Raw genomic sequence first — 13,782 nt, 5'->3', positions numbered from 1 at the left:
CTAGGGATGTAAACGATCCAAACCAAACCAAACAGTATTAGGCTTGAGTTTGGCTCGTTTAAGATTGTTTGAGGCTCGAGCTTTTATTATTAGGCTCGAGCTCGGTTTGTTTTGAAATTACCAAGCTCGAGAAAAGCTCGAGCTCGGCTCGTTAAAAGCTTCTTTAGCATGTTAATCAATCTGGGCTTGAGCTTGATTCATTAATAGCTCGTTTAGCATGTTTAACAAGCATGGCTTGAACTCGGCTCGTTTTCGAGCTCGTAAAGCATAGAATTGAGCTCGAATTTGAGCTTGATTCAAATTTGTTAAAAATTAAATATATCTATAAACTAATTTTAAATCAGACATAAAAATATAAATTCATTCATAAATAATCAAAACAACACAAATAAGAGCTAAAAAAAACATAAATCAGTATATTATTGAACATTCCAAAATAATATATCTAGAATATTCATCATACACTGTATCATTATATAAATAACAATGAAATAATTTCACCCTTTAATACCTCAACTAAGTCTGGTGAGAAAGTAGAGAAGACGTTAGAGAATCCAATAAATCAGGAATTACAAAATTATATCCAATAAAAACTAGTCAACTATCATGCAAAGTTCATAATAACATTAATAATAATATTTTTATGTGTTTTGAGTTCAATTCCTTCCATTGACATTAATAATAATATTTTTATTTGTCAACTCAAAAAATGAGTCAAGCTCAAGCTTACGAGCCACCTAAACGAGCTAAGCTCGAGCTCGAGAGCCTATTATCAAACATGTTTGCGAGCTCACGAGCCGAATATCTTTAGGCTTGAGTTTGGTTTGATTAAATTTTCGGGCTCAAAATCTAGCTTGAGTTTGGCTTGATATGATTAACAAACGAACTCAAACGAGCTTTTTATCGAACCGAGCTTCGAATAGCTCGCAAAAGGTTTGGTTCATTTACATCCCTAATGAAAACACAGCGCAATATGTCTTGGCTCGAACACTTGATCTCTTCGATGTAAAATTTCAATTCTCGTGCTTGTTCCTGCGATGTCTCTCTCACGCATCTCTCTCTCACAAAGTTTCATCTGCCCTTAGAGTTTATTTCATAATTTTTTTTTACAAGATATGAAAATAGTTATATTAAAAAATAAACTCTTTTAAACAATAATATCATAGTTAGAGTAATATCATAAATATATATGATATAGAATGATAAAACTTTATAATTCAATAAACAATATTATATAAATAAAAATTAAATTATATCATCTGCTACTTGGAAAAGAGTACATACGACGGTAGTTTGAACTACCTATAAATTATTTCTTCTGATATTAAAACAAAAAAAATTTGTAGTATTAGCAAAATCATTCTTAAATTTTGATACAATCTTATCATAAAAGAAATCAATATTCATTTCTCGATTGATCCTTTTGCTTTTTCATCAGATAATTCAATCTTTTGTTTCTGATTTCATTTCGATTTTCTATCTTTAAAAAATGACATCGATCTGTAATTAATTTTTATTTTTTTATTTTGAATACTCTATTACAGCTGTAACCGAATAAAAGTTAGGGTTTTGATTTTTTAGGAAATAATTTCTGGATTCGGACAAGACCGTAAGATGCTTTACCGAAATCTTTATGTCGTACGATATGTGTAAAATAAAGTTCTTTGTTTATTTTTTCAAAAAAAAATGGTAATTCGCACCGACTAAACGAAAAGGCTGCAAACCGAAATTTATTAAAGCTGTGAAATTGATTTAATTATTATTATGATGAGGTCACGGACCGGAACGACTCACAGGTGAGTGCGTGCTACTGTACTCTCAATTTTTCAATAATTTAAAAATAATTATATTTTTTTACTTTCTTCCTTGATAATTTACTCTAAAAATTTATAAAAAATTGTACTCTCCAACTTTCATTTTCTGACTTGTCTCTAATTATGTATATACCTGGGGCAAAAACTTGTGTGAGACGGTCTCACAGGTCGTATTTTGTGAGACATATCTCTTATTTGGATCATTATTGAAAAAGTATTACTTTTTATATATGCTAAGAGTATTATTTTTTATTGTAAATATCGGTAAGATTGACCTGTCTCACTGATAAAAATTCGTGAGACCGCCTCACAAGAGACCTATTTATATTTCTGAAACCAAAATTAACTCCTACTCATATTAAAATCATGTCAAAACTGTATGATTTTAGTCATTTATATTATCACGTTTCAGTTTTTGTTGATTATTTTTGTTTGTAATTTTTGTTTTTTTTTATGTAACCTGGATATGACTTTGATATAAAAATAATATATGCAGTTTAATCGCCATATCAACACTTTCAGAGAAAAATATAAAAAATTGAAATGTACAAGACGAATTGACATCGACAACTCTAATAAACTTTTGGCAGGGATGGTTTCTAGTATGCTTCATGTGAGGACCAAAAATAACCTAATATATGCACAATAAATTAAATTTTATAACACTATCGCAAATATTATTTTAATAATCCAAAATTATTCTAATAAAAGAAAAGGCAACATAAATTTCTAAGAATATCCATATTGGTCCATAAAAAAATAATTAGAATATAGACAATAATTAACCCAATAATTGCCGTCCTAACCACCGCCCTCAAAATATATTGACACGTACGTGTTGGTTTAATGGTTGTTCACGCGTGACAAAAATAAATACCTAAGGTGGTCACCTCATGTCTATTGGTCAAGATTGTAATTTTAAAATAAATCCCACCATCCATTAAAAAAATATATAAACTCAATAATAAGTTGCACTCTACGTATAATTTCATATTTCTTGATTTTTAAAATAGAAAAAATTCAAGTGTATTTCAGATTAATTCAAAACAATTTAATATTACTTGTGGTGAATTTCAAATATACCAAATTAGTATAATTTGAAGGCAAAAACTTGTGTGAGACTGTCTCACGGGTCGTATTTTTTGATACGAATCTATTATTTGGGTAATCCATCAAAAAATATTATTTTTTATGCTAAGATTATTATTTTTTATTGTGAATATCAGTAAGGTTGATCCATCTCACAGATAAAGATTCGTGAGACCATCTCACAATAGACCTACTCTAATTCGAATTTATTCATTCCACAAATCAAATACATGGAAACCTTGAGCAAAACCCAAAGGACGAACGTTCCTTCTATCAATGATTTTTAGGAAATTATATGTATCTTGAAATACTAATTTCATTAGTTGGATTTCCATATATTACATTCGAAGGGATGCTATATTATATTGGGTGATACACATTTTAAACTATAAAATGTGATAAAATGTGATTTTATTCATACATGGAGGGACCATAACGTTTTTGGAATCCAATAATATACCATAGCTATAGTATATCTCTTTGGATGTAGCATAAAATGAAATTGATAGAAGTTACACGATTTATCTAACTATTTCAATAAAAATAATTCAAAATTTTTAATATCACATCTTAAGTTGAATGAATCGATTGATGGCCCGAAATATTGTAAAATGTTGTATTCTAGCTTGATTTAGTTCATTGCTGGAAGTTGGAACTACAACGTGGCGGAGCGGGGACGAGTTTGTAATCTCATCATCTAATCATCATCTTCGTCCTCATCTCCATTTCAAAAATATCAACAGGATAGTGTGAGGGCTGTTCTGGAAATCCCTGAACCCGAACTTATTATTCTACTATTATAATGATAAATTTAATATTAATATTAGTTTTAACATTAATATCGAGATTATTTAATAATATTGTTATTTATATTTTTTTAAAAATAATAAAATTAGTATACTATTAATATTAATAAAATTTTCAAGACGAATTCGAAGATCAAGACAATATTATATAGTCGCCTCGAATTATTTCGGGGATTTAAAAAATCTTCGAACCCGAAAAAATCCAAGATCTCTGTCCTCGTTCCAAATTTTTTTTAGCAGAGCCCAGAACCCATGAAAAATTTTGCCACATCTACTCATGAAGGCACATTATCTACCCAACACCCTACTTAAAAGTTAGTAATTAGATCAATTCTATTTTAAAAATAAATTAATTCTAAAACTTACTGTTCCACTTAGTTTCAAGAATCATCTCAGACTAATAAAACAATTCTAACGCACTAATGAGAAACCTAAAGTAACAAATTTATCTAACCTCAAAGTCAAAGAGAGGATATATAAAAAAAAAGTAAGGATGACGAAGAAAACAAGACTACACCATTCATTTAATACCAACAATAAGAGTGATCCATTCAAGGCATGACACAACTTGCACTAATTATTTATACATTGTAATGTAATATAATATAATATCATTAAACCCCAAATGCTAACTTCCCAAAAGAAATACAAAAACTAAAATTTCAAACCACCAATAATTTCTCCCCATGGATATGGACAAGAAATCTGCCTCATACATGTTTTTGTTTTTACTCAAATCTAAAAAATCCCATATTCTCAATAATCAAACATCTCCACAGATGCCATTAGAGGCTGTTGATCAAGTCCCGTCAAGTTCCATGGATTGTTCAAGAAACCATCAGCAAATCCCAGGTGCTGAAACTCATCAGCCTCAAATACACAGCTGCCGCCTCCGGCTGAGGCGGCGGCGGAGGAGCTGATGAAATCAAGAATCTCATTCAAAGAATGGAGTCTTTGACTGAGTTCCATCATTTGAGCCCTCAAGATTGAATTTTCAGCCTCAAGATTCACATAGTGCCGCGTGGTGGCACTTATGTTGGTCAAAATCTGGCTGTTTCCTTCGGTGAGCTGAGTAATCTCCGCAGTCAGATCATCCAAATGCTTCTGTTTTCTCATCCTCGACCGCCTGGCAGATTCCCGGTTCGACTCCATTCTCTTCCTCTTCCTCTGATCAACGGCCTTCAGCAAATCTACTCCCTCTGAACCGGAGTTCTGAATCTGCAGTGAACTGGACGAAGTCCCACTTGAAGAAGACATTTTTTTTTCTTTTGGTGTTTAAATTATCAAATTCTTTTCATTCAGATATCAATATTAGGTTATATACTGTATGATGAGATATTTTATTTACTACAAAGTTTTTTTTAAGAGTTATTTATGAGAAAACGTAGAACCAGTAGAGGAAAACAACCGAGAAAGATTGAACAAGATGGGTCCGGCGCCTGAGAGAGGAATTAATCATAAAACCGGAACGGATGATTTCACTTACTACAGGAGACATGAATCTGAAACATCGAGATCAATATTATCATCAGCATAAAGAACGATGCTTTTTACAGAAATCTAAGAACCCACAAAATTTCTTTCTGATTCGGCAGAGTAACAGCCGAAATCTCGAGATTAAATGGTCACAAATCCCCCAAAACATAAACCCAGATCCCTAAATCGAACAGAATAATCTCACCAAAAAACGAAGAATCAGGCCAGGAACTAGCCCAGAATATTTCACCTTTTTTCGGCAGAAATCTGAAGAGGAATACAACTCAAGAACCCAGAGCCCAAAATGGAGCAGAATCTCCCCCACAAAACGAAGAATGATGCCCAGAAAAGGCAGAAAAGCAGAATAACAGTATAGCTAAAGAAGGAGAACCTATAGGAAGGATGGAAAAGAGAAGAGGAAGAGGTTTTTGAGGCTGGAGATGGGATCGTTATATAGGAGGAAAGGTAGACAAGAAAATCAAGAAAGTTCACGGAAAATCAAGAAAAAGGACAGGGATTCATTGTTTTTTAAATGGTGGGAAATGAAAAAAGTGAAAAATTGGGGGAAAAGTGAAGGGGGAGTTTGGAATCTCCTGGTGATAGATGGGACATGTGGGTTTGGTAGATGTCACTTGTGTATTAATCATATAATTTATTTATACATTATAATTGAATTATTATTTAATACACGTATTATGTGTTAAATAAATAAAAATATATAATTGAATAAACAATATATATATATTTATCATTCAAAAGATAAGTTGGTAGCTAATCAAAACCGGACACGTGGTGGTGGACAGTGAACTCTAAACAGACGTACAACTGCCACTCCAGCTGTAACATTTTTACTGAAATCGCTGCGCATCTTTCTTTTTAACGTTCTAGATTTTACCGCAAAAATGCTCCCCAAGATATTCCTGGGCTCACAGATCAGATTTGTTAACTTTTTTCTATTTTAATATTAGGTAATTTCATTTAAACAATTTTAAATATAATAATTAAAACTTTAAAGATATTTTTTTATAAATTTTTCTGAAAAAAAACATGGAATATTTCTTTAAGTAGAATAATTTATTGTTATTATTAAATTTATAGTTTATTTAATGTTTTTTTTTATATTAAGAGTGATGTGGTCGTTTTATAAGCATATCATGTCAAGATATTCACCTTATCATTTTTATATATTATAGTACAAAATATACTAGTGTGCGGATATTCGTATGTTGTGTATGCCAAATTAAATCGAGGCAAGAATGCTGTGGTTACTTCAACGAGACGAAATATTTCGCTATATTTGGTGTTTCAAATTGTAATGTCCGAAAATTCGAAAGTCCACGTAAACCACATGCATACAAGTTATTAAATTTTTTGTGTATTTCAATTGATTGTTTAATTGCATAAATTAATTATGTTGTGCATGATGACATGTTTAAAATATACTTTTCTGCATGGTTACATTAAAATGTATTTTTAAAGGTTATTCGAGTTGCGATCGAGGAACGGAGACCGATAGCTGAAAAATAGAAAATGTTTTTATTGGTTAATTGTTTTTAATTATTTAAAATATGATTGATGTTTTTTATTATTTTGAAAATAAAGAGTTTTGAGGTGATTTTATACGCCGAGACGTAAATTTTATCGGTGTTGGAATTTTCAACAAAATACGAACGTTTTGACAACCCGGCTAGTAATTTCACAAACTATATTAAACAAAATATTTTAATTATACACTAATGGGCTTAATGGACCTATTAACCTTGTTAATGGGCCTAGACTATCATTAGTCTTTTAATTAAATATTTAAAGTGCAAAATCTTACCCTAGACATTGATAACTCTCGGCCCCCTTCCCCCAACAAATCAACAAGACCCCTTTCTCCCTTACAACACACGGCACACACATCATATTCAAGGGAAGCATCGAAATCTTCATAGCTTTTCAAGTCAAGGCTCTCCCCGTCGCCGTTCTTCAATCGTCAATGTATATTCTTGCGTAAAATACGAAAAGGCACGTCATATTCTTTTCTTTAATCATATATCACATCATATTATTTATTTTATTGTGTTTTGCATGAAAAAAAAATTACATGATATTATATTTTCGTACAAGCATCTCATGTGATTTTTAAAGCTTGTATTTTCATCCAAAATCATGTTTAATATGATCTTAAGGGGCTGCCATGATTAGGTTATGGATCAGGGGTTGTTTTACACAAGTTTAAGGAGTTTAAGTCACTACAAACGTTGCACACCATGAATAGAACACAAGCTGGAACCACTTTTCTGTCATGGTGATTTGAGGGGCTCGCTTTTTGGGTTTGGTGGCTGGGCTTGGATTCGGCTGGGATCAGGGCTAGCTAGGGTTCGTGAGGGGTCAAGGCTAGCAAGCTATGACTCCAACCCGAGAAAGGGACATGATGTGCGCTTGTGTGCAGCAGCTTGTGCAGGGTTTTTTGGCTCAGCCAGGGGCTTTGGGCTGGGCTAGGTTAGGTTCTTAGGGTCCTAAGAAGGTGCATGAGGGGCTGGTTCAAGGGCTGGCTCGTTGGTTAAGTGGCTAAGCAAGAAAACATGGAGTCCTAATCTAGGTGGGTTCTCGGCCAAGCAGGTATCTGATGTATGGATTCAGATTTCCACTTAGGGTCAAGTCCTATGAGTTCTAAGGGTCCAGGAAGGTGCCTAGAGGGGCTGTTCAGGGATCGGCTCAGGCGTGGCTCGGTAAAAATCGAAGTTGGCTCGAGGGTTAAGGGAAGGGTTCGAATTAAGGGTTTAATGGTTTAGAAAGTTGAAACATGGCTCACGGGGGTCGAGTTATGGTTCACGAGAGTCAAATAATTATTAAAAGTCTAAATCTTAAATAGGGGAATTTTATATTATAGTTTGGTTTAATTCGGGATTAAAATGCATTAATACGTTATAGTTAAGATTAATTTAAAAGTCCTGGACTTAAGCTAAATAAAAAATATGAGAAAATTCATGTTAGCTTAAATAATTATTTGGGACACGTTAGAGTCAAGGAAATTAAGAAAATTTCAAAAACGTGAAATTTTACGTCTAGTGTTAAACAAAAATTTTACACCCGAAAATTAGTAAACGTCATGGCAGTGTCCTGAATGTTGTTTTATATTCTAATATGATTATTTTAAATGTTTATGGATGTTTTTATAATTTAATATGCCAAAATGTTTATTTTAAAATGTTTATTGATTTTTATATGTTAAAATGTTGATTTTAAATGTTTATGGAATTGTTATGATTTAATATGTCAAAATTTTATTTAAATGTATATGATTTGATATATCAAAATGTTATTTTAATTGTTATGATTTAATATGTTAAAATATTTGTTTTAAATTTTTATGGATTTAATGATTTAATATGTTATGATTTATTATTTAAATGTTTATGGGTTTTATGATTAAACGATAACATTAAAAGATAGGTTGCATATATGCTTGGTTTAAAACGAAAACATTATATGCATGTTTAATTTTTATGAAGTGATGAAAATACGAAACGTTGAAGGAAATGAAGTAATTGTGACTAATACGATGATATCTTGGAGATATCGTGATGGAAAAGATCTCAGTGGGAACCCAACAATCGTATTTCCATTTATGCGAATACGATGATATGTTAATACGTAAGGTCAAGGCTCGGTTGACGGGTGAGAGTGTCTCTGATATCCCCGCAGCCCATTACTATGCTTACATGTAGATTGATCAATCTCCCAATTCGAATTCGAAAGTCGCAATTAACGATCTGAATTCAACGAAAACGAATACGAATATGAATATTGATACGAATATAAATACGAATATGAATATGAAAATGTTGATACGAATATGGATACAAATACGAATACGAATATGGATATGGATATTAATATGAATATGCTTATAATGAATATGAATATGTTTATGTTGATATGATAATGTTTACGAAAATGTTTACGAAAAAGTTTATGAAAATGTTTATGTTTAAAGATGATTAATCATTAAGAAAATGTTTTTATTTAAATTTTATGCATCTTCATGAAAACGATATTTTAAGTACAAGTATTTTTACGGTGCATGTGATATGTATATGTAGTACTTGTTATCAAGATTATGTTGTGTTGAGTCTTTAGACTCACTAGGTGTGATTGATGCAGGTGATTATGATAATAATGTTAATGGAGGTCTTGATGGTTGATCTGACTGGACTGAAGGTGCACATGATCCGAGGACCAGCGCTTCTAGCTTTCCGCATTTATGTTTATGATTTATGACTTTTAAGATTGTGTTAAAGATATTTTATAACTTTGATTATGATTTTGAGAGGTTTTTGAGAGGTTGTTAGTTTTAGCAATTTTGCTTAGTAGGATATGCAAGCGATTGACGATTTTATAATTCAAACTATTTCCTTTGAGTTTTTAAATATTAGTTGGTTGTTTATTTTTAGAATGGTTAAGTAAGGTTTTAAAAAAATAAATAAATAATTTCTATTAATTTTTAAGCAAAACGAGTAGTCGACGTTTCACAAATCGTTCTACACTTTGCTTAAACAAATTCCGTCTGCACAAATTATTCAAAATTAAACGCACTACCGAATACCATGTATGCACAAAATATAATTAGAGTTCCCCCTTATTCTATGAAAATAATATATTTCTTTTAGTGTAAGATAGCCAAACCTCAATTTCATTTCCACAAACTTATTTGATCTAGGTACTCATTATGTGATGTTATTGTTATTATTATTTTTACGTAAAAAGCACATGTAGATTCCATTTAAGAGCATGTCGATTGCATCAATTAGTTTATAAGTTATTACATTTTATAAGTTGTTTAACATTTAGAAATTTATAAGTTATGATATCTTATTTTAAAAATAAAGTGTTAATAAAATAAGATAATGAAACTTAAAGTTGTTAATGCGTTTAATATTATAAGATTTTTTTATATGATAATTACCAAAAATTACATGAGACTATAAAAAAGTATAAAAGTTTTGTAAATATTCATAATAATAATATTATTATTTAACTAGCATTAATTTAAAAAACACTTAAAATAATTTCAATTTTAATTTTATTAATAATAATTTAAAATATTACTAATAAGTATTATTTTAATAATTATTATTATCATATAGTAACATTATTATAATAACATTAATATTTTAAAATAAATATAGTAATAAAGAATTATAAGAATATTTTATAATGATAATAATTATTGCTGACATATAATAATAATAAAATAACGATGATGATGATTATTATTATTAATTAATTTGCATTATATATTATATGCTAAAATTAATATGAATAATTTTATATATTAAAATTTATTCAAAGAAGACATTTTTAATTAAGTTGTGTTATCTAAATTTTTTAAATCAGCTTATAAGATGTTAAAAAGCTTATTTTAATAAGCTGTTTTGAACAAGTTTCTAAATTTTTTAAATCAGCTTATAAGATGTTAAAAATCTTATTTTAATAAGCTGTTTTGAACAAGTTTAAGTAATATATCTATGTATAAACAAAATAAAATGTGGTTTCTAAGATTAATATTTTGACAAGAACTTTGAAATAATGGGATATGTCGTGAAAACCCGTTTAAAAATGGTAGAAGATCTTAATTACTTCTTATTTCTTAAATGATTAATCCATGTCAGATGTTAATTGAAGAACAACCATTTTTATCAAATCAAAATTCCATGATTACCTCGATGATGATGACTTTTTATCTGAGAGTGGGAAAACTTATTTCTGCAAATAGAAAAAAAGAAGGTGAAAATGGACGATAGTTTTATTTCTTTGCTTATCCTCAACGTTTCAATCAAATTTTAAATATATATAATAAAAATTCTCGTAAGACAGTCGCGTGAGTTATTTTCTGGAGAAAAAGATATAATTTGACTTAAATCATAAAGTTTCACGTCAAAAATATTATTCTTAATGTTAAGCATGAATAGTTGATCTGTTTCACGAATATAAACTTATGATATCGTCCCACAATATCAATATATATATATATATATATATATATATATATATATATATATATATATATATATATATTATTGAATCCAACTCATAATAGTGAAATAACGAGCGGCAAGATCATGGCTTGTCTAAAACATGCCCGCCTACGTGTGGTCAACTTCCAACTTATTTACTAACATGTTTTTTTGTTTTTTTTTGTCTTTACTAAATTAATAGTTAAACTTCTATTTATTTTACTCCAAAGTACTAAAAATATTGTATTTAGATATTTAGGTTTTTTATCATTCTCATTAAACGTGCTTTAGGAATATTATATGCCTTTTTAATTTTCTGCGCACAACATAAAAAAATTTAAACACCAACATCGAAAAAAATCAAATAAGTGTATATTTAAAAATTACAATATTGAGGGATAGAAACTCGGGCCAGTTGGACACAATAAAATAATAATGTCCCACACAGATTCTCTGTATTAAAAAAATTCTAATTAATTTTTTGGGTTTTTTTTTTTTTAAAAAAAACTTCACTTTTGTTTAATGTAGTTGACACTCATCACAAAACATATTTACCATTCTAAAAAAATTTTAATTTTAGCAAGCATGAAGAATTTTCTGGCCTTTCGAATTTATATATTCTAAAATATATTATTTAATAGATTATTTAAATATAAATTTTTTATATGATGGGTTCTATTATTTTTTCTTCGATTTTTTTTCGTAATATGAAATTTAATCCTACATTTTACGTTTATATTTGTTTCATATTATTATTATTTGCTTTCTTGTCTTTTGAAATCTTCTAATTTCCATTATCAACAAAATATCACGCATTTTGTTGGGTGAAATAATTGTGTTTGTTTAGTAGAGCGATCGAACCGTGATGCTTGAGCTGCTGTGCGGTTTAAAAGATTTGAGTTGCACCATTGCCACCAGCTATAGCTTTTGATAAAGCTGTAAGCGCTCGGTTCTACACATTTAATTGAATAAAAATCTGAATTAAAAATCACACATTTAATTTAAAATTCATAAAAAGATATTCCACAAAATACGTTTAATATGTGTATTTTATAGTACTATTTAATGGCATTGATAAGATGTGACTGAATTAAGAGACATTGAACCAAAAAACAGAAATATAATCAATTTTTCTCGAGTTAATTGATGTAGACATGGTCATATTATAAAATCTATGGATTCAAAACTTCTTTGGACACGTTGATTTCAATAACTTTTACATGCGATGATACATTATTTTCATCTTTTACAAAAAGTATAATGAAAAATATTTGTCCCACACGTGTGAGGTGATGTGTATTCTCAAATAATCTATTAATTTATTATTAGTATAGCTTTCGCTGAGAAAATTGTAATCGTTTGATCATTACTTTGTGGTGATATAGATATAATAGTGTTATATATATTGGGTTTATTTTTCTAAATTAAAAATTGATAAACCACTCATTTATTTATTTATTTATTTATGTTCGATTGCTCTTCTTGAAATCAGGATGTGTAATTTTGAACAAAAAATTGGTCAATGAATGCTCTTTAAAGGTGTATTTGAGTTGATATACTACGTAGATGTTTTTAATAGTTGTGGCTTTGATTCCTTCCAGCAAAATTTTTTCAGACGAGTTTATCGTATGTGGTTGAATTAGTGTAATTTACTTGATTAGTGTGATTTGCAGAATACTGTGTTATCATGTGATTTATCGAGTGTACACCGAATAATAACGACGGATATATTATCATTAAAAAAAATTGGTCGATGCATGAACTTGGTCACATTTGTGACTTCCGATTTTCCATTGTCTAAGCTTTAAATTTTATTTTACTCATGTTAAATAAAGCTAGAGAAATTTGACTCTATTGAACTAAGAGTAGGTCTCTTATGAGACGATCTGACAAATCTTTATATGTGAGACGGGTCAACCCTACCGATGTTCACAATAAAAAATAATATTTTTAGTATAAAACTAATAATTTTTCATGGATGACCCAAATAAGAGATCCGTCTCACAAAATATGACTATTGAGATCGTCTCACACAATTTTTTGTCTTCAACTAAAGCAACCCTTTTTTTCATTATTATTTTTGCGAACAAAAATAATTTTATGACTCAAGGTCTCCAAGGTAAACCCAGAAGGTGGCGAACATGTACTATGTGTCGGGGAAAGTTTAATTTTTTACTTTTTTATTTTTCTTTTTATTACTTTTATGCGATTTTGATCTCTTACACTATTAAAAAAAAGGATCATGCAATATATTTCAATTTTTTTGGAAAATTTTGTAGCTTGTTTTATAATTTTAGTCTTTCTCCTAGGAGAGTGTTTATATGGCTTTGAACTCGTTGACATCGACGCGACATCAACTCCATATAAGATAAAAGAATAATTTTTTTTAAAAAATAGAAGAATATAATTAAAATTAGACAATAATAAATATACATTTTTTGTTCGACACTATTATGTCATATTATATTATTTCAAAATTCACAATGTTGGAGGAACTTGTCCCACTCAATGGAATCAAAAGCGGAAAGGGAGTGCTTAACTTCAAGAAGCAACCAGTACCTAAACTTCAGATGATCATACAGTAACCATTTA

General features: G+C 29.6%; 1 protein-coding gene across 1 annotated transcript; it reads right to left on the bottom strand.

The window, feature by feature from the left end:
• Nucleotides 1-4,207: 4,207 nt before the first annotated feature.
• On the bottom strand, nucleotides 4,208-5,684 carry LOC142551606 (bZIP transcription factor 44-like). Its single transcript, XM_075660925.1, has one exon. The coding sequence runs from the start codon at nucleotides 4,964-4,966 to the stop codon at nucleotides 4,466-4,468; it is 501 nt and encodes a 166-aa protein (XP_075517040.1). The 5' UTR covers nucleotides 4,967-5,684; the 3' UTR covers nucleotides 4,208-4,465.
• Nucleotides 5,685-13,782: the final 8,098 nt, after the last annotated feature.

The sequence above is a fragment of the Primulina tabacum genome, chromosome 7 (genome assembly GCF_025594145.1).
Source record: "Primulina tabacum isolate GXHZ01 chromosome 7, ASM2559414v2, whole genome shotgun sequence".
Lineage (NCBI taxonomy): Eukaryota > Viridiplantae > Streptophyta > Magnoliopsida > Lamiales > Gesneriaceae > Primulina > Primulina tabacum.
The sequence above is the reverse complement of the archived record's forward strand: the minus strand, read 5'-3'. Positions and strand labels throughout refer to the sequence as shown.

Bases quoted from the DNA above. Each gene is read 5' to 3' on its own strand.
- LOC142551606 (XM_075660925.1), bottom strand. From the start codon at position 4,966: ATGTCTTCTTCAAGTGGGACTTCGTCCAGTTCACTGCAGATTCAGAAC.